The 25710-nt window shown below is 40.1% G+C and overlaps 1 protein-coding gene across 1 annotated transcript in view; it reads right to left on the bottom strand.

Annotated features, from left to right (window-relative positions):
• Positions 1 to 25710, bottom strand: part of nnt (nicotinamide nucleotide transhydrogenase) — a 75759-nt gene that overhangs the window by 18615 nt on the left and 31434 nt on the right. The window contains exons 13-18 of the mRNA XM_057819021.1: positions 18342 to 18487; positions 17808 to 18003; positions 13169 to 13402; positions 9222 to 9382; positions 5798 to 5977; positions 3968 to 4127 (exon numbers count right to left, since the gene is read on the bottom strand). Of these exons, the coding sequence (XP_057675004.1) occupies positions 3968 to 4127; positions 5798 to 5977; positions 9222 to 9382; positions 13169 to 13402; positions 17808 to 18003; positions 18342 to 18487 (1077 nt within the window). The remainder of the gene's footprint in view (positions 1 to 3967; positions 4128 to 5797; positions 5978 to 9221; positions 9383 to 13168; positions 13403 to 17807; positions 18004 to 18341; positions 18488 to 25710) is intronic.

The following is a 25710-nucleotide window of genomic DNA, read 5'->3' as shown; positions in this document are numbered from 1 at the left end:
TTAGACATCAATTAATGATTCTAAGCTAAAAATGACAGACATTTTGAGTAATAAATATGATTAATAACCTTCGTTTTATGGCTGGGTTGAGACAAAAGCGGTGGCGCGACGTCTTGTAAACGGGAGTTTCCAGGGTAAAACGGACAAATTAAAAATAGTTCGGGGGCTTCATGCGCCATGAATCTGTTATGGCAGCATATAGACATATTGTTCTGTCAAACAAAACTTTTTTTTGGCTTAGAATACAGCAGTTTCTTTTAAAGAGGAGTGCAAGAGCAGAAACTGCTTTTTCAGTCTTGTATGTGTTTTCCGCCATATCACTATGAACTGTTGCATTCTCTGCTTCTAATATTCCACATTTGAGAAAAAAAACAACCTGAAAGGAGATGAGCAAGACAAAGCATTCAGATCCTGTTTATCGAAATAAAGCTTAATGTTTTCCACAATTTAAATCAGGTGAGATGGCAGACGGCTGCAAGTAGTCTCAAAAGGTCAAAGTGGAAACCCGACGATGGACTAAAAAAGGGCAGCGCTCTGCAGTTTAGTGCTGATTACTTCTGCAGCAGAGAACATAATCAGCCATTTGATTACTCAGCGTTCTGGCAATTATGACATCAGGAATTCAAAACCCAACCCTGGATACTTTGCATTGCAACAGAATAGAGGCCAACCTATTAAAACTGAAGCTGCCTGCACTAAACAGTAAATAAAAAAGAAATTACGGCACGAAAACTTTGCCGACTTTGAACAGTCCAAGTATTTTTGACAGGTTTTATTATGCTCATTCTAAATTCTAATATTTTAACCAATGTTGACTCTTGGAAATATTTCATATATATATATATATATATATTTTTTATTTGCTGTTAAGACGAAGAAAAACAAACCTACTTCTGCCACTCCGTCCAACTCCGAGTTTGTTTTGGCTCGTGTTTGTTTAGGCTGTCTGATGTTATGCTTATTGGCATCAATTAGTTACGAATGTCAGCTAAGTCACGATATGTTATACACATTCCTGTTTACTTCAGAACATTTTTGATCAAATGCATTCCTCTCTCAGTGATGAACAAGAACCTGAGCTACCTGAACTTCTGCACTTGGATGAGGAAAAGCTGGTCCGCTGCTGCCTGTACTTAACAGTTTATTACCTTCTGTGACAACTTAACAAATCTCAAAAAAATAAATAATTAAAAAATATATATAACAAGGGTCGCGATGCAGAAATCTCAGACATCAAGGAATGGTCGAGATTTTCTTTTTTCATATATTTACCCTTTTAAACGTTTCTTTTTTCAATTTTTCTTTGTTTGAATTGGTTATTTATCATCTAACATGTCGGAGAAAATGTGACACTAACAAAAAAAAAATACAATTAAGCGATAGTTATGAGGTATATATCAGTGACTTTTTTACAGACACCATTTTTTTCATTGTGATCTAATTTGTTTATAAGTTTAAAAATATGCGAGTGAATACATTTTTAAAGTCTTTTTTTTTTTTTAACTAAATATTGGACATCAATTAATGATTCTAAGCTAAAAATTACACTTTGAATAATAAATAATATACTGTAATTTCTGGACTATAAGGCGCACCTGACTATAAGCCGCCAGCCACCAAATTTGACATGAAAACAGCATTTGTTCAGAGATAAGCCGCACTGGACTATAAGCTGCAGTTGTCCTCATTGTATTATGGGATATTTACACCAAAAGATATTAACTGGTAACACTTCATCTGACAAAGGCAATATAAGACTGTCATGAAACCAAATGAACCACCATGAAGCTTTGAACCAATTGGCTGCAAAGCCTTATTGTTTCAAAAATCTTCATTTGGCCATCACTGGTCCCTTGGGGGGGACAGTCAACCTCTGCTGCCACCTGCTGTCAACACTGTTGTCATCCAATATTCCTCCTAGCATGCATTGCGGCACTACAGATGTAAATATCAATCAAAATTCATGTTCTGTGCTAATTATTTCTTCAGTTACTGTTCCAGTTGTTTCATTAATTGCTTGTTATTGTATTTGGTAACATTTTTTTTGGATAGTGGTGCCATAATACTGTCATAATTATTACATGACACTGTCATAAGCATTATTGAATGCTTATAATAGATGTCGTTTAGTGTCATCCAGCAAATTATCTCACTTTTGAATGGGCGTAAAAGATCTGAGCTGGACATAAATGGAGTTAGTGACATAATATGCCACATGTCACATATTGACATCTGTCATAAGCATTCAGTAATGCCCATGATAGTGTCATGTCATAATTATGACGGTCTTATGACAGTCTTATGATGCTGCTGTCAAATAAAGTTTTACCTATTAACCCAAATCATCAAATAAGCCGCACTGGACTATAAGCCGCAGGATTCAAAATGAGGAAAAAAAGTAGCGGCTTATAGTCCGAAAATTACGGTAATTAATTACCTTCATTTTATGGCTGGGTTGAAACAAAAGCGGTTGCATGATGTCTGTAAACGGGGGTTTCCAGGGTAAAACGGGCAACTTAAAAATATTTTGGGGGCTTCATGCGCCATGAATCCGCTATGGCAGCATATAGACATATTGTTCTATCAAACACAACAGTTGTTTTGGCTTAAAAGAGAACAGTTTCTTTTAGAGGTGTGAAAAATTTCCGATTCTTAGATTATTTGCGGTTCGGCCGTGGAAGATTCGAGAACGATTCACAAATATCCAAATTCCAATTATTGAATTATACCAGGTAAAGCGGAAGCAAAACACAGTCAGCGCGGTCTTTGGGACGCAATGAGGAACGGACCGAGAGTAGATATCATGTTAACTCATGCCGCTAGATAAAAAAAAAAAATCATACCTGACTGCGGCTGACAGCAACAAACAACGCCCAGTTGCTAGTTGTTACGAAAATACGGCTACAGTAGATATCATATATATGTAGAACTAGATGCAAAATGACAGACGACGGCGGTGTTAGAACATGTATTATTGAACAGAGATGCGAAATGACAGACTTGCCGGCGTAAGTAAACAGCCGCCATCTTAAAGCAGTAGACCTCTCTAGAAGACTGTTGTAGCGAACCTAATTAACTTTTAATCTAAAATACTCCTAAATCGGCAGAATCTTGTCTTGAATCTATCTTTAAATGATGAAACAGTGTTAAAACTTTGACAAAAGCAGACAGAAGGGAAATTATGGAATAACGGGAGCAATTTTAACAACTGTAACAGTTGATTCACAACATTAAATTAATTAAATGTAGTTTAAAGCTGCTGATACAGAATGGGGACCGGAGTTTTTTATTTACTGTTATTTTTGTATATTTGTTTACTGTTATATGTTAACTTGATACTGGTATAGTAGTTTGGTTTAGCCTGAGAGGATTTTTGAACAATTTTGGAACTAATGTGCAAAACAAAACAAAAAAACAACAACAACAACAACAAAAAAGGAGGGGGGTGCATCAATAATTGTTTTATAATCGAATCGAACCCTCTGAATTGTAATCGTAATTAAATCGTTAGGTGCCCAAAGATTCCCAGCTCTAGTTTCTTTTAAAGAGGATTGCAAGAGCAGAAACTGCTTTTCCAGTCTTGTCTGTGATTTCCCGCCAAATATATATGCATAATTTGGTTTAAAAATCCCTCATTTCCTATTACAAATGTAATCGAAATGTACACATGTAGCACACAAAAAGTTATGTCAGTTTCAGCCAAATGAGAGTATAAATTTTAAAATGTCTATTTGTCTGAAACGACCACACAAGGACCCAAGGATGTGCATTCCCATTCATGTTAGTGTTAATCCGCAAGGGGGTCCACCAGCCTTGTCAATTAGCCTAGCAAATCGGTGATGTAACACGGGTCAAGAAAGGGTTAAGTAAACCAAACCCACACTTTGCAAAAGCTAAAGCAGGCTGAGGGGAAAAAAGTGACTGGTTAAGTCAAAGTGTCATGTTTTTCCATGTGTGTGCGCGTTACCTGGCGTGATGATGATGCTCTGGGCCTCCTTAATCATGTCCACAGTCTGATCCACGTTGACCTCAGTGTGGGTCCCTGTGATCTCCATTGGTTTCCCAGTACCGGTGGAAGATGTGCCGTAGCCTCCAAGGATCACATTCGCCAGCGAGCGATTCATGGCCTGAAGGAAAACGTTGCTTTCATTTTTAATTATCATTTCAAGTAAGTAAATAGCATAAATTGTCTTGAACAGCACACAGGTTGAGTTCCTTAACAAGCGTTTTACTATGATAACGTTAGGCTCCCTCCTGGTGGACGAGAGAGGAACAACAACTGTTCTATGAACAGCAACAAAAAATGTGGGTTTTTACGAATACTACAACCCCTAGCAAAAAGTATGCAATCAGCAGTCTCGGACGAGCACCCACTCAGACATTTTATTATGTAGAACAAACTCAGATAAAAAGCTTGAAAAAAAAAAATGAATTAGTTCAAAAGTGCAACTCCTTGGCATTCAGAAACACTTAAAGAAATAAATAAAAAACATTGTGGTGGTCAGTAAATGTTACTTTTATACACTTACACATCTTTTATACACTTATACTTTTATACTTTTATCCCTATTTATTAAATATAGACTCACTCCATTCTGAAGAAAAAATATGGAATCACTCCATTTTGAGTAGAAAATACACACACCCAGTCAATTTCCTTTCCTTAATTGGGCCCCTGCCTCAGATTAAATCTGCTCGTTAGTCAGCAGTTAAAAACAGTGCAGTTATCACACCTTGGAGGGCTTCTGGACCAAGTGGATTCACAAGAATCATGGCTCCAACAAGAGAGATGTCACTTTGAGACCAAGGAGAAGATTATCAAACTTCTTGAAGAAGGTAACGTTACACGTATGGTTGCCAAAGATGTGGGCTGTTCAGAGTCAGCTGTATCAAAAATCCGGACCAAGTACAAACAGCATGGCAAGGTTATTCCGGGTCCCCCCAGGATTGATAAATCTAAATTCAAGACTTTTAAGACCTTTTTTAATACCATTTCAACTGAAAATTTTCTCGCACCCATTGTTTAGATAATATTGAATCATTAAAAAAATAAAGCACTGAACATCAAATTTAACCTCAATTACTAAGTGTGTTTGACAAAAGAATGCACATTTATTGAAGATAAAATTAAAACACATTTAAATATAATGTCTTTCAGAATTTTTTTTTCCCAGGATAAAATTGATTTTACACTATTATTGTAAAGCAACTTCAGAAATTACATTTGCAATACAACAGGTTTCCCTTTTAAGAGGACCTAGTCAAGGTGGTAGGTAGGTGATTATCAAGTTGGCCACCTGAACTGTAAAGTAAAGGATGTAAAGGATGATCTAGCAACTGCAATCAAAGAGAGTTGGCACCAAATTGATGAAGAATACTCATCAAGTCCATGCCTCAGAGACTGCGAGGTGGTGCTACTAAATACTAGAGATGTGTTTTGATTGTTATTTCTTTGTTTGTTTCTTATGATTCCATATATTTGTCCTCAGAATGGAGTCTATATTTCCCTGCACTTGCTCGATAAAAGTAACATTTACTGACCACCACAATGTTTTTTATTCATTTCTTTTAGTGTTTCTGAATGCCAAGGAGTTGCACTTTTGAACTAATTCATTATTTTTTCAAGCTTTTTATCCGAGTTTGTTCTACATAATAAAATGTCTGAGTGAGTGCTCATCCAAAACTGGTGATTCTATACTTTTTGCTAGGGGTTGTACTATCATAAGATTAGCTTAAGTTGTTATTGTGAGCAATTGTGAATTTCAAAATTTAGTATCATTTTTCCATCCTTACTTACCACACACATGATGTACGACAGAATGGCACCGGATGATCCAATGAGAGCCCCGACAATAGTCAGGAGATTGTTGTTGAGCAGGAAGCCCTCCGCGCATAAGGCCCAGCCTGAGTAGCTGTTCAGCACGGTGATTACCACCGGCATGTCTGCACCCCCGATGGCAGCCGTTAAGGTTACTCCCTATAGGAAAACAAACAAGATCATGTTAGGTCTAAGACAGCTACATAAAAAGTGGGTTGTTCCATGCTTCTTTATCAGTAAACGGGCAGGCCATGTGTCAGTCACACTTATGCTTTTTGTCAGCTATTATCAGCACAAACTAGGATTCGGAATCCCTTGGTACCTCGCGATATGAGGCTCACGATCAGGATGACCTCACGATATGGCGTTACACCAATAGCGTACCGCACAAATTCCATTTTTAGACCGCAAGGCTGCGTGACGTCACCATCGTAAACCGGAAGGGGGTCAACATAAAAGCACGCTCGCATTCAACCCATGCTAGTACTGCTTGTATTCTACCGGTAAGCTCTCAAAAAAGAACATGCCGATTAAACACTGCTGCTATGGAACTTGTAGAAACGACTCTAGAGATTACTACATATGAAAAATGTTTTCTTCATACATTTCCCGAAACCAAAAAGAGGAAAAAATGTAAACAATTAATCAACTTGTGCGGACGTCCAAAAGACCAGTTTAACGCCAGCAAGGTGAAGCCATTCACCTTCATATGCAGTAAACATTTTGTTTGGGGCCATGGTCCTGCAGATGACAATCCTGATCCTGGCGTATATTATGGTAGTATCATTTCTCTTCTTTACCGATCGACTGTTTGTATTACTCGATCACTCCCAATATCAAATAAATAGCACTTATACGGTCCATAGTTTAAGAAAAACAAGCAGAATATAGGGAATAAAAGGTACATGACACCTTCTTATCATGGAAGCCCAACGCGTGTGCCATGCAACTGACTGAGCAAAATTGATGCTGACAAGCCCACGTCTGCACTACCAACTCTCGCAATCAGTTCTCCCGGACAGTTCAGAAAAAATGGCGGGATGCCCTGTCCCAACACAAGGAACACCGGAGAACGATATCCAACCGATAACACGACTGATAAGACTCCGAGAGCCCCTTTGACGCTGACAAAATCCACAACCCTCGTTGCCCTGACAACAGTAACTCCTGTCCAATCCACAAACAGACAATAAACCCAAACACAACCTTTTTCCTGCCTTTCAAAGGACTGAATGTATAACGAAGCGTTGTCATTTTTCTCAGGAACCTTTTGATGTGTGATAGGGTGACCTTGCCTCCTCGCCCGAGTCTGTGTCTGTTTCGCCTTTCTGTTTGATCGCTGTCGACCAGAATAAATTGTCAACTTGTTCTCGGTGAGCCTTCTTCCAGCTTTCAAAATGGAGTCAGTACAAAGGGTTAAGACCAGTGTTGTTAATAATGGCGTTAGAATATAACGGCGTTACTCACGGCAACAAGTAATTAGCGTGAGCGGAGAATGGAGAAGATTATTCAACATGGCTACCGCAAGCCATGTTGACTGTTGTCAATGACTTGTGTCGATATGCTTTTGGTTATTTAAAACTGGTTTTACCGCGGATTGGAACATATTCTCAGCTCTCCCGTTCGCCATCCATGTTGTTGTAGAGACTAGTTTCGGCGCGCAAGAGTGACGTTACTCGTTAAGAACAAGTCACGCAAATAAACGAATCTGATTGGACGGTATATTTTGTACTTGATCAAGAGGCCGTTAATGGGTCCCAGACTTTCTCACAGTATTTGAAAAATACATGGAGAATAGTCTGGCGGTCTAGCCGATAGCCTACAAACTACGCCCACATGAGGCTATGGTACATATCACATACAGTGGGGAGAACAAGTATTTGATACACTGCCAATGGGTTTTCCCTTTGGCAGTGTATCAAATACTTGTTCTCCCCACTGTATATACAGAACTAGATGCTAATGACCAACACGGCGGCATTAGCAACATGTATAAAGAACTAGATGCGTTAGTAAACAGCCGCCATCTTAAAGCAGTAGAATTCTCAGGAAGGCTCTGTTGTAGAGAACCTTCCTAGCTAACTTTTTATCTAAAATGCTCCTAAATCGGCAAAACTATTAATATATATACTGAAAATGATGAAACAGTTTCAAAACTAAGACAGAAGTAAGTAAGAAAGTAGGCAGAAGGGAACTAATGCAATAATCGGGAGCAATTTTAACAACTTTTATGGTTGATTCACAACATTAAATGACATAGCAAAGGTTACTATCGCAATATCCACAATACCCCTGTGTCTAGTTAAGTTAAGGGTAAAGATTTGGGCTAGGGCCAATTGTCCCCAAAACTCTTTAAACTTCACATTGTGTGACCTGTTTTTTTGTTTTTTTGGGGGGAGAAAAAAAAAACATGAAAATTATCACCAGTTACTTTGCCAAGTAACTAATTACATTCAGGTAACTGAGTTACTAACGCAATTACTTTTTGGGAGAAGTAATTTGTAACTGTAATTAATTACTTTTTTAAAGTAAGATTAACAACACTGGTTAAGACTAAGGTGAACGCGTGGAGTTTGGCCTTCTGGCCGGATTGTCGGGTTCTTGCCGGCCCGGGTTGTTGGAGCTGCACCAGCGCGGGTCCAGCGGTTCGGCTGGCGCGATTCCGGCAGTCTGGCTTCAATATTTTGTCAAATCCCAAGCTAAAAGTAAGTAAAAGGATGATTGGAGAGAAGCCATTTAATATGGATTCACATCCAAATAATATGATATCCACACAACTTCGCCCTGATTCATCTATTGAGGCTAAGAGCAGATGTTTGGATATGCTAAGCCTTTATTTGCTAAACTTCCAGCGATGAAGCATTTTATTGTAATCACCAAAATGTGTTTTGCCTTGTTAGTTGGCCTTCTCTGCTTACCATGATGGATTTGAAGGTAGCGAGGGGACGAAAGGTGAAACACTTTCATATCAAGCAACTCAAAAGTAACTGCAAAGGTCAAAAAGGTTGTTGATATTCTGCTTTAAAATTGTCGTAAACTGTCAAGGATGTCAAACTCTCAGGGCACATTTTCAAAAGGTTAAGTGTGACTTTACAGTGGTGAAGCCCAATATAATTAGAGTCAAGTACACAAAATAAAGTCGTTTTTGCTACGATGTTTGCAAGACTATTAACAGGTTTCTGAGCGGCTACTGATGCCAGTGCAACAGGCTGCTTATTGACTGGCTTCCCCCTTGCCCAAATGAACCCCCTTCCTTATGGAAATGAGAACTAATATGCTTACACGCTCTGTCTGTCAGCATTAACGGATTTTGATCTGCTGGCGCTGAAAATTTTCTGTAAAAATGAACGCTCTGTTGTGCGCACGTGGCCGCGCGCCATAAATGTACACATTTGAACCATACCATGACGGCAGACAGAGCGGACACTGAACCGAGGCAGGTGATGCCGGTGACGTAGCTGGGGTCGAGCATGTAGGGAATCATGCCGCCGACGCTGCCGGCCATCAGAGAGGCGTTCAGGGCGTGGCGGGCGGGGAGAATCAGAGGAGCGCTGTTTAGCATACCTGTGTGATGGAAAAAAAAAAAAAAACAAGAGGAAACGCCAACACTTGGGGTTAGATTTGCAACGCGTGGCTCAAGTGACACGGTTCCGATTTTAATTCAAGTGGCACATTTCAGATATACAGTTGGGCAAATAAGTATTTAGTCAGCCACCAATTGGGTAAGTTCTCCTACTTGAAAAGATTAGAGAGGCCTGTAATTGTCAACATGGGTAAACCTCAACCATGAAAGACAATGTGGAAAAAAATAAAAATAAAAATTACATTGTTTGATTTTTAAAGAATTTAATTGCAAATCATGGTGGAAAATAAGTATTTGGTCAATACCAAAAGTTCATCTCAATACTTTGTTATGTACCCTTTGTTGGCAATAATGGAGGCCAAACGTTTTCTGTAACTCTTCACTTTTCGCTTGGTGTAAAGAAATCAACTGTGGGAGCAATTATTAGAAAATGGAAGACATATAAGACCACTGATAATCTCCCTCGACCGTGGGCTCCATCCAAGATCTCACCCCTTGGCGTCAAAATGATAACAAGAACGGTGATCAAAAATCCCACAACCACACGGGGGGACCTAGTGAATGACCTACAGAGAGCTGGGACCACAGTAACAAATGCTACTGTCAGTAACACAATGCGCCGCCAGGGACTCAAATCCTGCATTGCCAGATGTGTCCCCCTGCTGAAGCCAGTACACGTCCAGGCCCGTCTGCGGTTCGCTAGAGAGCATTTTGAATGATCCAGAAGAGGACTGGGACAATGTGTTATGGTCAGATGAAACCAAAATAGAACTTTTTGGTAAAAACACAGGTTCTAGTGTTTGGAGGAGAACGAATACTGAATTGCATCCGAAGAACACCATACCCACTGTGAAGCATGGGGGTGGAAACATCATGCTTTAGGACTGTTTTTCTGCAAAAGGACCAGGACGACTGATCTGTGTAAAGGAAAGAATGAATAGGGCCATGTATCGAGAGATTTTGAGTGAAAATCTACTTTCATCAGCAAGGGCATTGAAGATGAGACGTGACTGGGTCTTTCAGCATGACAATGATCCCAAACACACAGCCAGGGCAACAAAGGAGTGGCTTCGTAAGAAGCATTTCAAGGTCCTGGAGTGGCCTAGCCAGTCTCCAGATCTCAACCCCATAGAAAATCTGTGGAGGGAGTTGAAAGTCCGTGTAGCCCAACGACAGCCCCAAAACATCACTGCTCTAGAGGAGATCTGCATGGAGGAATGGGCCAAAATACCAGCAACTGTGTGTGAAAAGCTTGTGAAGAGTTACAGAAAACGTTTGGCCTCCGTTATTGCCAACAAAGGGTACATAACAAAGTATTGAGATGAACTTTTGGTATTGACCAAATACTTATTTTCCACCATGATTTGCAAATAAATTCTTTAAAAATCAAACAATGTGATTTTCTGGGGGTTTTTTTCCCCACATTCTGTCTCTCATGGTTGAGGTTTACCCATGTTGACAATTACAGGCCTCTCTAATATTTTAGGGCATTATTTGTTGTTTGTATTTTTTTGTTGTAAGAATAGTGTATTTCGGTACCAATATTTCTAGGTTTTTTAATTAGCCATAAGTGTAAACATCCAAATTGGATATGTATCACTTAAAGCAACACTTGGTATTAGGTAGGGGTGTGCCATCTTAGGCACCCCACGATTCGATTCGATTGCGATTCAGGGTGCCACGATTCGATTTTGAACAATGATCACGGTTTTGGCAATTATCACAGTTATCGCGATTATCACGATTATCGTACATTACTGATTAATAAACTAGCCAAACAAATTTACGTCCATTATTTATCTAAAAGATCCTTATGATTCAACATGAACGATGGAAACATGCTCAAACAAAAAAGCTGCCCTTAAGCTGCTTTTTGATTTATTTATTTTTTACCAGAAAGTGCAAAAACATTAACCATTTTGAAGGCAGTACTTATTTCTCTCAACAATACTATAAAATTTACACTGGTGGAATGAATTCCACATTTTCTGGACACAAAAAAAGTGTCTTTAGAAACAAGACTTCTTTTAACCAACACTTTGTTTTCACAGTGTTACCTCCCTTGTGTAACAGGTGGAAATCACAACTGCTCGATAACTTAACTAGTGGCGTTTATTGCCGAGCACACACACACTTATTACAGCGTGCGCACTTTCTTCTCTCCCTGCCCGCCCATGCGCACACACGCCTGTCGGCTCCCAGGCAGCACCTGCAACAACAGATTTCTGTACTATTTCGCATGTTTGTAGTGTTACCGCTGTACTTAAAAATGGTTTTACACGTTCTGCATATTAAATATACCTTAGCGAATTAGCTAGGCGCTACTAACATCTCAAATACAACAATAAAGGCTAAACAGTACAAGAGGGTTCGTGTACTCACCTCTTACAGACGCGCACAGATCTTAGCAATAGTGCTGCAACGATTAATCGATTAACTCGAGTAGTCGATTAGAAAAAAATATTCGAATTGAATTTTATTGCTTCGAGTATTCGTTTAATTAAATTGATGTTGTAATGGTTTATTTTGAAAATGTTTGCATTTAGTTTTATTGATCAGGGTGGATACACTGCCCTCTGGTCTGCCTCATTTCACATGGCTGAATCCAACTGCTCCCTGTTAAGACCAACTTAAGCTAAGTTTTTGTTTGAGCTGATGTTTTTTATGCATTCATAATTTATTTAATAGGAATATTTAGCCGTTTTATGTGTGAATATGTGTTTGAACCATTTGTTAAGAGCACTGTAAAAAAATAATAATAATTTTATTGCATTTAAGCTAGCAGACTTTTGCAATGTAAGTTAGCCAATTGTTCTTTTGTTGTACATATATCCTTTTTTTTTTTTTTTTTTTTTTTTTAAATACCGTTTGAGGCTCAGCTCAGGTATTTTAATTTTTCCATGTTCCTTATCCGATTACTCGATTATTCGAACTAACTAGTTCATCGATTAATCTACTACTAAAATAATCGATAGCCGCAGCCCTACTTAGCAAAACACTCAGGACATTTTTTCAATTGAAATGCCTTAAGACTACTGCTGGACATCTGAAAGACAAGAAGCAATGAGCTATCTCTCTTCCACTCTCGCTCTAAAAAATAACTTGCGCACAAAAGCGCAACAGCTGGTGCTGTGAGGTCGCGCTTCTGGTCCTAACTGTCTCATACACAAGTTTATTTTCCAGTCTTTTAAAAAGGAGTAAATCTCTCTCCCAGTAATTGGGACAACAAAAACGTTGTGCGTGGGTCCGTTAACGGTGTCCGGGCGGCAGACGTGTCTTAAATTTTGTTCCGCTACAAGCGGCTGTCATAAAGTTATGAGAGAAAATCATCGTTTTTGAACCTTTATGAATCGTAATCAAATCATCACGTGTCGAATTGTGATGCATGTAATAATCGATTTTTTGGAACTCCTCTAGTATTAGGTTATTGTGATGGTGAAAACTAGTTTCTTGTGAAAAGTAAAAAGTCCACCCATCTGGGAAACTCGGGTACCATAATAAAATCCCAGTTCTCCAGTAGAAAATACGACTTGAGGGGATCTTCACATGCAATTTTCCACTTGACAAGTGCCATTTATCATATTTACGAGTCACACCACGTGAAGGCAACATTGGAATATGGAACCTATTTGTAAATTTGACTATAATTATCAAAGCTACACCTAATATGAAATTAGTGCCCAAAAGCCACATTTCCCCAACTTGGTGTGAGTAATGGATATTTGGTCAAATGCGTAAAAATAAATAAAAATAAGTATTTTTCAAACCTTGCAGTTTTCCATATGCCACCAAAGAGCCACTGAAAGTGACTCCACCAATGAAGGTGCCAAGGTAGGCCACTATCTTGGTTAGATTGGCTGCTGGGTCCGTAGCGAAGTGAGGGTATTCCACCATGTATTCAGCCACACAGGTTAGCACAGCTGCCAAACCAACAAGGCTGTGGAAAGCGGCCACTAGCTGGGGCAGGTCAGTAATCTGGATTCTTTTAGCGATGGTCAGACCTGCAGAGAAAAAAAATAAAGGATTAAAGTGCCTGTGACAGCGAAAAGCATGTTTTTCTTTAGAAATACTTGAACGCCTACACTAACTATGAATATGTTGGTGCTATCGTCAGCTAGATGTATTTTCGGTTGACATAATGTGGGGGGCCCGTTGACCAGGGAAGTGATTGGGAGGGGTGGAGTGTACACAAATCAGCTCTGTGATTTAGAAACCAGTAATCGTGTGAATCCCCTGTGAATGTAAGCCCGTTGGCAACTGACCCTAAGCTGGCCCATCACAGAGGCCCCCCACTCGAGCGCACCCAATCACATCCAGCCGTGTGCGAGCCTCATCACACATGCGACAGCCACGCAGAGAAGCGGACACGCCTACCCAGGGCCACGGCCCCCACCCAGACATCCCGGGGGGGGGGGGGGGGGGGGGGGGTGCATCCCTCCTCGCCCATCGTCACCCCCCATGGATCCAGGGTGGTCCCCCGGGCCACCCGCGCCCCAATCAAACGGCCTTCAGGGATGGGAAGAGGCTACTCACCCCCAAATTAATTTATTTTCGCACCACGCCAGCCAAATGTGCTGCAGGGTTTTGTTGCTGCACCAGGGAGAGTCATGTGAGCCTTTTTGGGTTTCAAAAAGTTCCCGTTCACCCTGGGATTAGCCAAAACAAGTCCGACAACTGTGGGACTATTGGACGTACGAGGAAGTGAGTAAACATCGTGTTTTGTATTATGTCAAATACTGGGATCATGGCACACGTTTTAATACGGAGGTGGCTTGCATTTTGTGGTTGACAATACTCCTTTGTCCATCGAGAAGACCACTCGCCTGACGACCGGCGGCTTGTCGCACACCCCCCTCGGGTCTCTTTGCATGCCCTCCGGGAGAGAGTTATACTCGGGTTATGCTCGTGCGGTTTTCCATATCGTCCAGACTTCTGGCCCACTTTGCCCTCTTTGTGTGCCCGGCAATGGACCACTATTCTCGGTTTGGGCTCGGGCAGCTATGTGCTCCTCCGATGTCGGCCGGTTTGTCCGACGGTCGTTCTCCAGCTGCTTCCCCGGCAAACGAGCTCTCCTGCCCTCAGCAGGGGAACGACGAGCTGTAACTTGCTCGCCACCGGGGGTGTCGCCGATCGATTTTTCGCTTCGAAAGGCAAGAATAAAACTTTAAAACACCGCTCGGTTTGGGTTAGCATGTCGGCTAGCTGTCACGCCTCCTGATTTGTCTAGCTCTCTGAAGCTGGGGCAGGGAAATGACAAAAGCCAGACTAACTCCAGTGGCATAAAATATCGTTCGAAAGATGCAAGAAGTCGACAGTTTTGACCATTGTGGAGTAATTTTGCCATTTCATACTGAAAAAATACATTTTTAATATTCCATATTCCATTTAGCACAAGACAGTTATTTGTAATGACCATACCATTTATTTAGCAACTGGGGAAAAATATTTCAATAAAAAGAATATCCTGTAAAAAGATTGGAGTAGAGAAATTGAAACAATGACATTTTGCTGCTCTCTTTGTCGCATTTTCCTCGTTCTGAATAATTCCCCTTCAATGGGCTGAATTCTAAATCAGATGAAATCGTGACCCTGCCAACGTCATCCTCCGGCTGTGGACGCTCATCATCATCATCACGGCTCTTGCGTTGGGCCTGGTTTTCTGTCCCATTGCGAAGAGCTGACCAGGTGAGATAGGCCCCCCTCCAGTACTGGCGGTGTGCCAGCAGATTTGCATCCTTCAAGGTAACTCCATGTTGTTGGAGGTCATCCGCGATGGTTTCAAGCCATCGAGGGCGGGGCTTTCCTCGTGGTCGTCCCCGGCCTGCAGCCTTTAGGTCAAACTTCAGGATGGCTCTTGTCGGGTGGCCAGGAGGAAGACTGAGAACATGGCCTAGCCAGCGGATGCCGTGCTGCGCAGCAAGGTGTGAAGGTCCAGGCTGATTTGTCTGGGCTTGCAGGGTTGGAGATTTTCCGGGGGCACCTGATGTTCTCGATGGTTCCGAGAGCCCTGATGTCAAAGCCGTCTATTCTTGCGGCCAGTGTCTTGTTCAAGGTCCATTTTTCGGAGCCATAAAGGAGAATAAGGAGTATGGCAGTGTTGTAAATTCGGAGCTTTGTCTTCCGTGAGATGGCTTGATGCTGCCAGAGTGGTTTCCAGAGAGACTGGAGGGCAGAGGCTGCCAGGGCTCTATGGCGGAGAACTTCTGATTCAAGATCCCCGTTTTCGGTCACCTTGGACCCCAGATAAACAAAGCTCTTCACAGGCTCTACGGTGTCATCGCCAAGCAGGATAGGGGGTGGATAAGGCCCCTCAATGACATGCATGAATTTGGTCTTGTTCCAGCTCACGTGGAGACCAAGCTTTTTTGCCTCTTCGCTGTATATACTCAGAGCGTCCCTCAACTGGTTGGAGGAGGTGCTGAGCAAGATGGTGTCGTCAGCGTACTCCAGGTCGGTTGTTGGTAGTTGCCAAGGGACACTCCGGGTACTCGCTCACAGACCCTGCACATCAGGTGGTCGATGACACAATTAAACAGGTCTGGAGCAGCTACGCAGCCTTGGCAGACACCACTGGAGATGGGAAACCAGTCAGAGTCATGGCCGTTGACGCAGACACAACTCTGTGCATTGCTGTAGAGCAGGGGTGTCCAAACTTTTTGCAAAGGGGGCCCGATTTGGTGCGGTAAAAAATGTGGCGGGCCGACCTTGGTTGACGTCCTTTACGTAGAACAATGTATTTAAGCAAATTTTAGCAATCCATTCTGTGTGTCACATTTGCTTTATTATTTTTTTAAATTAATAATATCAACAATCTCGCAACTAGCCTTTGTGGCGTTCTGTTTCGATTTTCGGGTTCTTGCGAAGTACTGCTGCTGTGAAATTAAACAAGCTTCAAGTTGCTTTAAAGTCTTGCTACATATCTTCCCTGTAATCATGTCGTAAATGTCAGCGTTTCTTGTTTGGTAATATCGTCTCACATTGAACTCTTTAAAAACAGTGACTGTCTCTTTGCAAATGAGGCAAACACAGTTGTTGCGTATTTTATTGAAGAAATAGTCCAATTTCCACCTATCCCCGAAGCGTCGGCCGTTGCAGTCAACTTTCTTTTTTGTGTTGATTGTCACCATTTTAGAAAATTGGGAGTTCAGGGTCACATGGGGTAATGTTGCTTAGAGTGCTGCTGCCTTTTAGTGGGTAAATGAGCAGCAGCATTTAGTGTGTAAGCTACTTCATATGATGGTAACAGTAGTGCTGACCAATTTATTAAGTCTGCGTGCGGGCCAGACGTTATTGATTTTATGACAGAGGCTGGGGGCTGGATGAAATTTGACCAGGGGCCGAATTTGGCCCCCGGGCCGGACTTTGGACATGTCTGCTGTAGAGGATGGTGATTTTCGGAGGTGCGCCATGGGCTTGTAGGACACTCCACAGTGATGAGTTGTGGACTGTATCAAATGCGGCTTTGAGGTCTAGGAATCCAATGTAAAGATGCTGGTCTTTCCGGAATTCACTTTCTCGATGAGCAGACAGATCGCGGAGATATGATCTGATGTGGAGCGGTATGGCATGAAGCCAGCCTGTTGGGGGCGGCGGCCACTTCTAATCGCCGGGAAAGCACGGGTCAGCAAGATCTTTGCGAAGAGTTTTTCAGGAATGGAGAGCAGAGTGATGCCTCGGTGGTTTCCGCTAACAAGCCCCTCGCCTTTGCGCTTCCAGAAGGGCAGGATGACCTCTGGGGACGCTACAGCGCTATAATGACAGGCGGGGCTAAATGGCAGATTAAAAGACAAATTTCTCGTAATCTGCGCTTTGCCAAATTGTTGTATATAGTTGAATAGTCTCAAAATATGATTCTAATTCACATAATAATGCCATTCCGGATTTTTTTTATGCTGTCACAGGCACTTTAAACAAACGCATGCAAATACACAGTGCTACTGGGAGGAGGTACCATCTAAGAAACAATGTGTGACTACTGGCCTGTTTGGCAACTTTCCATGTTTGTGTATGTGCATTGTTTAGTCTGGACATGAGATTTGTTACTGGAACAATTACCATTTAAATTAAATGATCGAGTTGTTTCATGTAAGACAGCGATATTGGCAAAGCACAATTCCTGTTTGGCAATCCGTGTACGTGCTGGTTCTGTGCAATGTTTAGTCTGGACTGTAAGTGGAGGTATTGACTAATGCGCAATTCCGACAAGGTGGGTGTACACACACATACACCTTCCGGAGTCTGGCAGCAAATTAGGCACAAGCTGTCTGATGCAACATCACAAAGCTCATCTGCACGCCACACAAATGCTATCAATTCTATCCAAGCCAGAAATGCATGCGCACTCAAAAACAACTAAACAAGATATCCCCCAAGTGGCGCATCATGTTGCTACAAATTCCGACTCACCGGCAGTGCCGCCAACGGCCATGGCGGCGCTCATCTGCGTCAAGAGCTCGGGACTTGGCTTGAGTGCGCCCAGAGTGGCAGCGATACCTCCGGCAACTCCCATCATACCCAAAGTGTTACCCAGCCGGGCTGTGGATTGGTTGGAGAGGCCAGCCAGGGCTCCGACACAGCACATCCCAGACCCCAAGTACATCATCTGTTGAGAAGAAGAGATGGGTAAAGCTTTAAAACATGACTGTTTTACATGTAAGGTTCAGTGCTAGGCCTGAACAATATATCGTTTGAACATCGCCATCGCAATGAGCGCGTGCGCAATAGTCCCATCGCAGCACATGCAATAGTTTTTTTGGTCGGTTATTTGTTTTGAACATATAAACTTTTGTTTTGCTTCATAAAAGCAGCAAGTGTGAGAGACATGGCCTCCTAGATCCCGATATATAAAATCCCTTAGCCTGGATTTAACGGTATTATATGAATACAGGTAGTTCAACTGACATTTTAATGGTCCTTCGAGCCGGATAGCAATATACCCACCTGTTCGATGTTGTATCCCGAATGCAGGGCCGCAGCGTATCCACCCACAAATACACCAGCCGGAAGCAGATAGAGGTAGTTATGCTCCGGGGGATCGGTGGGACGCTTGAACATGTCCAACATCTTCTGAGTCACCAGGAAACCACCTTAAACAAAGACAAAATATTAGCTTATGCTGAGTACCTACACACAAATATAATCGAGGCAAATTTGAGCATTTCAAATTTCAAATCAGAGAAGTACTGATTCTCTGGTACGTGATACGTGCTTACAAGTTTGCTTTTTTCATTGCCGATCTGTGAACATTGCGAGGACCGTGTTTTCATCAACAATGAGGAAAACATTTCGTCGACGAACCTTTTTTTAAAATGACGAGTTAAAAATGTGGTTTGGGAGACTAGAACATAACAAGACGATTTTTTTTGTCTGACCAGACGACTACAAGACAAAAATGCGACTGTTTTTGACATACTGTACTTCACAATGTGTGACATTTTCATATTGTACGTGGAGTACGTCAGCTTGCATCATAGCAGTGTTGTTTTTGGCAGGTCTTTTCATTTTCGTCTTGGTCTTTTGGACGACAATACTTATTAGTAGGGTTGTTCCGATCATGTTTTTTTGCTCCCGATCCGATCCCGATCGTTTTAGTTTGAGTATCTGCCGATTCCGATATTTCCCGATCCGATTGCTTTTTTTTGTTGCTCCCGATTCAATTCCAATCATTCCCGATAATTTTTCCTGATCATATACATTTTGGCAATGCATTAAGAAAAAAATGAATAAAACTGGGACAAATATAGACATTCAACATACAGTACATAAGTACTGTATTTGTTTATTATGACAATAAATCCTCAAGATGGCATTTACATTATTAACATTCTTTCTGTGGGAGGGATCCACGGATAGAAAGACTTGTGACTTTGTATATTGTGACTAAATATTGGAATCTAGTGTATTTGTTGAGCTTTCAGTAAATTATACTGAAGGCCATGCCCAATGCATGATGGGAAGTGGAACCATGACAAGTGAAACCACGACTGTGCGTAGTGCTACCAATTCATATATCTTCTCTGCGATGGGATATAACTTAAGGTGTTAAGAAAAAGATCAATTGCTACCTTGCTTCCCCACATTACTTCCCATGATATATCTAATCGTTGGGAGAGGGATTGTAAGGTTTTAGCCAATTAAAATAAGGTTCCAAAGGCTGCCAAAATTCACTCTACTCATTATACGCTGCCTCTTAGCTCTCTATAGAGGCAAAACGACGCCATTACAGATAGAGCGCGACAATGCGTGAGTGGGGCGTGCAGCGCATGCATTAATTGCATTAAATATTTTACCGTGACACATTACTAAAAAAATTAAATACCACCGTTATCGGGATAAACTTGATAACCCTACCTTAAGCCTAAAGACTCTGGATAAGTGTAACATTATGTCTGTAACGTTAAATTCAATTAGAAAACGATTTAATAAAAAAAAATATATATATATATATTTAAAAAAAAAAAAGGCAAGACCGATATTTTTTTGACGATTCCGATACTTTGAAAATGACGTGATCGGCATCGATCGGGACATCTCTACTTATTAGTCATACTTTAGTCATCTCAAAATGTGTTTGTCTTCGTCTATTTTTTGTTGACGAAAATTCAAGACTCGTTTCGTCTAGTTTTAGACGATGTTTACTAAAAATGTTTTGGTCTGTAAAATGAAAAAAAAATTAAATATACCCACCAGGTCGCCACGAACTGTATGTAAAAAAGTTGTCTGAGAGTCTAAGAGGACGCTTGCCGTTAGCAATAGCCTGATGCTAAAGCGAACGTGAATGCTATGCTAATGCTATGAGTTAGATTTAGTGTGTGATGATCACTCAGCACAGACAGTTTAAGAGGACGCTCGCCGTTAGCAATAGCCTGATGTTAACGCGAAAGTGAATGCTATGCTAATGCTTCGAGTTACAGTTAGCGTGTGATGATCACTCGGCACATTGCAACATTGCATATTCTCTCTTCTAGCCAGGAAAAGAATACTAATCTTAGCGTGTGTATCTAAAAACAGGCAATGGGAAGACTAGAGAGGACACTGCCGGGTGAGTGGGGGTCAGCACGTCACATGAGTGACACAACCAGACACACAGTGTGAACATGTGACAAAAACTATGAGGATTTTCGTCTCATTCTCCTCTCGGACAAAAACAGGCATTCGTGTCGTTATGTTTTAGTCTCCCAATAAACGTTTTTAGCTCGTTATCGTTTCGTCATCGTCATGAAAAAATTCATTCGTTGACGAAATATTTTCGTCATAGTCGTCGTTGACGAAAACAACGCTGCATCGTAGCAGTGTTTTGGTCGTGTCACTCGTCGATTCGCTGCGCCTCTCCCTCACTCTCCTCACCGGAGTCTAGGATGTGTTTCAAGCTAGGCTGCGCTCCATCTTGCTTGTTTGGAAACACATGGTAAGATTTGATTTCTTATCTTGCCAAGAGATAATATACAAGTTTGCTTTAGCCTTTAAAGGTCTGTGCTGAGTGATCATCACAAACTAAATGTTATTTGTCGCATTAACATAGCATTCGCGTTAGCATTAGCATCAACTTTAGCGTTTCAAGCATCCCTGTAAATGCTCATACAATTTTTTTTTTTTTAAGTTGACTACAATATACCAATCAGATGCAAGCTTGCCGTTGTACGATCTCGCCAGCCTGTTCAATCACATGGCATCTTTAAAGCACTGTAAAAAATGAAGTATTTGACATAGAGCGCTGCCCTCAACATGACTCGAAAGCGTGGATTTTAACCTCTCTCCCAGTCTTTATTTGGCACCGATTAACCACAGAAAACCAGACATATGATCCTTTCAATTTCTATAATAGGAAGTTAGGAACCATGAAGGAACTACAGTATACACTATTCAAACTATTTTCTCCACTAGAGGGCACTCATGATCTTTGGATGAATAATGCCTCATTTATGAGATTTTTTTTTTTTTTTTCTCTCATTGGAATTCAATGATTTTTTTTTTTTTTTTGTATTCATTTGGCTTAATGTGGTTATGTAATAAGTTATTGTAGAGTGTCATTGTGAAAACAGGTCACATACATAACTTTGTGCTGCGGGAAAAAAATTGTGAGCAGTTACTCCCAATGTTACTCTTTACTTGAGTATTCTTGTCAACAAATACTTTTTTACTTGTACTTGAGTACATTTTTTTGGATGACAACTTTTACTTGAGTAATATTATTTTGAAGTAATGCACCTCATACTTGAATCCAATTTTTGGCTACTCTACCCACCTCTGGCCATGTGCAAGAAAGTGTGAAATGGGGAGGTAATCTGTCGGGCAACCACTGCCGACACTTGATTATCATAAAAAATAACTTTTGAGATCAAGTGTTTTAAAACAAATGGCAAGAGAACCACGAACCTCCCGATAACTGAAGCCAGGAATGTAACGAGTTCAATTTATGTCAGCATAAATATTTCAAGGAAAATGAGTATCCAAGTGGCAACAGACAGCATCTTGTTGCTGTAAAAATGGTTGGATAACATTACAATGGGTGTTCATCTCTTTTTGCTCTGGCATTGTAAACCTCAACAACTAAAGGTGAATCAGAGACCAATAGGTTTGCTGCTGTCATTTAAATATTTTTCTAATTCAGTGTTTTGTATGTTGTAGGATATTTGAAAACTTTAAAATCATCATCGGTAACAGTTAAGAATGTTAAAATGTTATTTAAATGGCAAATGGAGGTTCTATGTTTGACTGAGCTTTTTTTAACCAATGAGATTCTACCAAACATGAATAATCAAGTTTTGTCAGCATTGGCCATATTACATTCCTTTGCGAACGAGGGATGCGCTTTAAAAACGGGCAAAAAATCTCAACTAGAGCTGAAACGAATACTCGAGTAACTCGATTTTAAAAATTGATTCGAGTAATTTTATCCACCTTGAGGAATTGTCTAATTTTGCCAGCTCTAAGCATCATGTTTTGCCCAGACTTCTTTTAAGGCGGGACAACGCGCTGACGTCATGTCTGTAGAGGAAGAAGTAATAATACCTGACCGCTACAACCTATTCCAACGTTGCTACAAATTACGCCCGCATGATGCTACGGTGGTAGCAGGTAGCATCTGATGCGTCTCATAGATATCACATGTAAATAGAACTAGATGCGAAATGAAACACTCGCGGGCGTTAGTAAACAGCCACCTTTTTAAAGCGTAGACTTCTCAGCGCTAATAAATAAGATTAACGTTACTGTACCTTGCTAACATAACGTTAGCCCTGCGGAGGGCTAGGTTTCTATTATTTATGACTAACGTCGAATCGTGGCTAATGTGTCTTGCATATAGGCTTTATTTAATCTGTAAAAACACAGCGCTGTAGAGTTATGTGGGTGTTAACTATAAATATAATAAAGCTAACTGTCAATTTTAGCTCAGTAGTCATTGCTGGATAAAACACCAAGTAGCAATGGTGCCTAATGTGCTCCAATACCGAAGGTATCATCCATTTATTTTGAACACTGAAAAAACTCAAAATCCTATCAGGACTTACATTTAGACCAAATTAAAACTTCGTAAGAACTTAAAAAATAGCTTGACACAAATGGAAATTCAATTGAAACACGTGGGAAAAACACTTTTAAGTGATGTGTGCAATTGTAATGACATTTTAAGGTAACAAACAGATTTTTTTTTTGAGTGAAAGCTGTGAATTTGTTTTTTGTTTTTTTTCTAGTCACATCTAAGATGCAATTGTTGGCTGTTTTCAACAATGTACACCAAAAATAAAGACATTGTCTGAAAATGGTTCAATATTATGTGAAATGTCATGTTTTCTCATGTATATTTTAGGGCTGTCAAAATTATCGCGTTAACGGGCGGTAATTATTTTTTTTCAATTAATCACGTTAAAATTAGAGCTGTCAAACGATTAAAATTTTTAATCGAGTTAATTACAGCTTAAAAATTAATTAATCGTAATTAATCGCAATTCAAACCATCTATAAAATATGCCATATTTTTCTGTAAATTATATATATATATTTTTTCAGTAAAATAAATTGTTTGAATGGAAAGATAAGATGGATATATACATTCAACAAACGGTACATAAGGACTGTATTATAACCATAAATCAACAAGATGGCGTTAACATTATTAACATTCTGTTAAAGCGATCCATGGATAGAAAGACTTGTAGTTCTTAAAAGATAAATGTTAGTACAAGTTATAGAAATTTTATATTAAAACCCCTCTTAATGTTTTCATTTTAATAAAATTTGTAAAATTTTCAATCAAAAAATAAACTAGTAGCCCGCCCTTGTTGATGTCAATAATTACTTACACAATGCTCATGGGTGCTGAAGCCTATAAAATCAGTCACACCCAAGCGCCAGCAGAGGGCGCCAAAACTCCATAAAACACAATTAACAAGTGGGCATTTCACTCTACTGACATTTAAATCTGTCTGAGCGGGACATGTGCGTTAATTGCGTCAAATATTTTAACGTTAATTTAAAAAATTAATTACTGCCCGTTAACGCGATAATTTTGACAGCCCTAGTTAAAATATTTGATGCAATTAATGCACAAGTCCCGCTCAAACAGATTAAAATGACAGCAGTATAATGTCTGCTTCTTACTTGTTTTTTGGTGTTTGGCGCCCTCTGCTGGCGCTTGGGTCCAAATGATTTTATGGGCTTCAGCACAATGAGTGAGCATGGTGTAATTATTGACATCAACAATGGTGAGCTACTAGTTAATTTTTTGATTGAAATTTACAAATTTTAATATAACGAAAACATTAAGAGGGGTTTTAATTAGGCCTGAACGATATATCGTTTAAACATCGCCATCGCGATGTGCGCATGCGCAATAGTCCCATCGCAAGGACGTGCGATAGTTTTTTCATTTCATTTTTTTAAATCCACAAACGTTTGTTTTGAGCAAGGAGCGAGAAAGAGAGTGCACAGTCTCTCATTCTCTCCAGCTCGCAGTCATCGGCTCCTCCCCCTCCCCTGCTAGAGCGGAGTGGAGGGAGGAGGGGCCGAACAGCAGAGCGGAGGGAGGAGGGGCCGTTTTCAAAGTGAAAGCAAGCAATCAAGCAGCACGTTGAATAGGGAAGACTGTCTCCAAAAGGAGTTTTGGAAGTATTTTGGCTATCGACAAGAATATAAGGAACAAAAAACAGCCCTGTTGACAGTGCCTCGCCATGGTTGCCTCAACAAGAAGTAATCCGTCGAACATGTGGGACCATTTAAAACGCAGGTATCTATGCATTCCTGCTACGAGCTTCCCATCAGAGGCTTTTTAGTACAGGTGGGAACATTGTTACGTGCCAACGTTGTTGTCTCAAGCCTGCAATGGTGGATAAACTAGTAGTCTTGGCCAAAAACCTATGAGACCCAGTTGAGAATTGCTGAGCAAGGAAGGTGGACGATATGCAGACAAATACATAAATTTGGGAGTTAAAATGGTTCTGTTATTCATCAGTTATTTGCTGTTATTCAGTTCAATTATTTACAAGTTCAATTGAGTTTCTGTTTCTTTTATATTTAAATTAACTGTAAATCGTATTTTTCAAATAACTATAGTACAGCTGCACATAAAGTTTTGATACTTAATATTTTTTTAAATATTTTTACAACTTTGTTGCAGTTTTGCAGTTCTATATTGTTATATTTTGTGTAAACAACTCAGGGGACTAATGCACTTGCACTTTTATTTGACAGATTTAATATTTAAGTTCAAATATGTTGACAACTTTATTGTTTTACTGAGGTTCTTATTTATTGTTATAGTTTGTGAACAACTCTTATTTGTCATATTTAATATTTTTGTTCAAATATGTTTACAACTTTGTTGTTATTTTACCGAAGTTGTTATTTATTGTTATATTTTGTCAAAAACTCAGGGGACGAATGCACCTGCTCTTTTATTTGTCATTTAATGTATTTGCTGCTGTTGAAGTGTCAAATATTGTGTTCAAGAAATTATCTATTTTGTGCAGACATGGCTTCCTGGATCCCTTCATAATAATACAGCAATCTTAATCATTCACAAATGAAACGGTATTATATGAATACACTGTGGTCACGGTGTGTCATGCAAAGTATTTCCAAACAGCTATTCAAGTCATCTAGTGAATATTTCTTTAAAATTTTTACTATCGCAATATAATATCGCAATATATTGCACACCTAAAAAAAATCGCAACAATAGTTTTTTCCAATATCGTTCAGGCCTAGTTTTAATATAAAATTTCTATAACTTGTACTAACATTTATCTTTTAAGAACTACAAGTCTTTCTATCAATGGATCGCTTTAAGAGAATGTTAATAATATTAATG

The sequence above is a fragment of the Corythoichthys intestinalis genome, chromosome 17 (assembly GCF_030265065.1).
Source record: "Corythoichthys intestinalis isolate RoL2023-P3 chromosome 17, ASM3026506v1, whole genome shotgun sequence".
Lineage (NCBI taxonomy): Eukaryota > Metazoa > Chordata > Actinopteri > Syngnathiformes > Syngnathidae > Corythoichthys > Corythoichthys intestinalis.
This window is presented reverse-complemented; position numbering and strand designations above follow the sequence as displayed.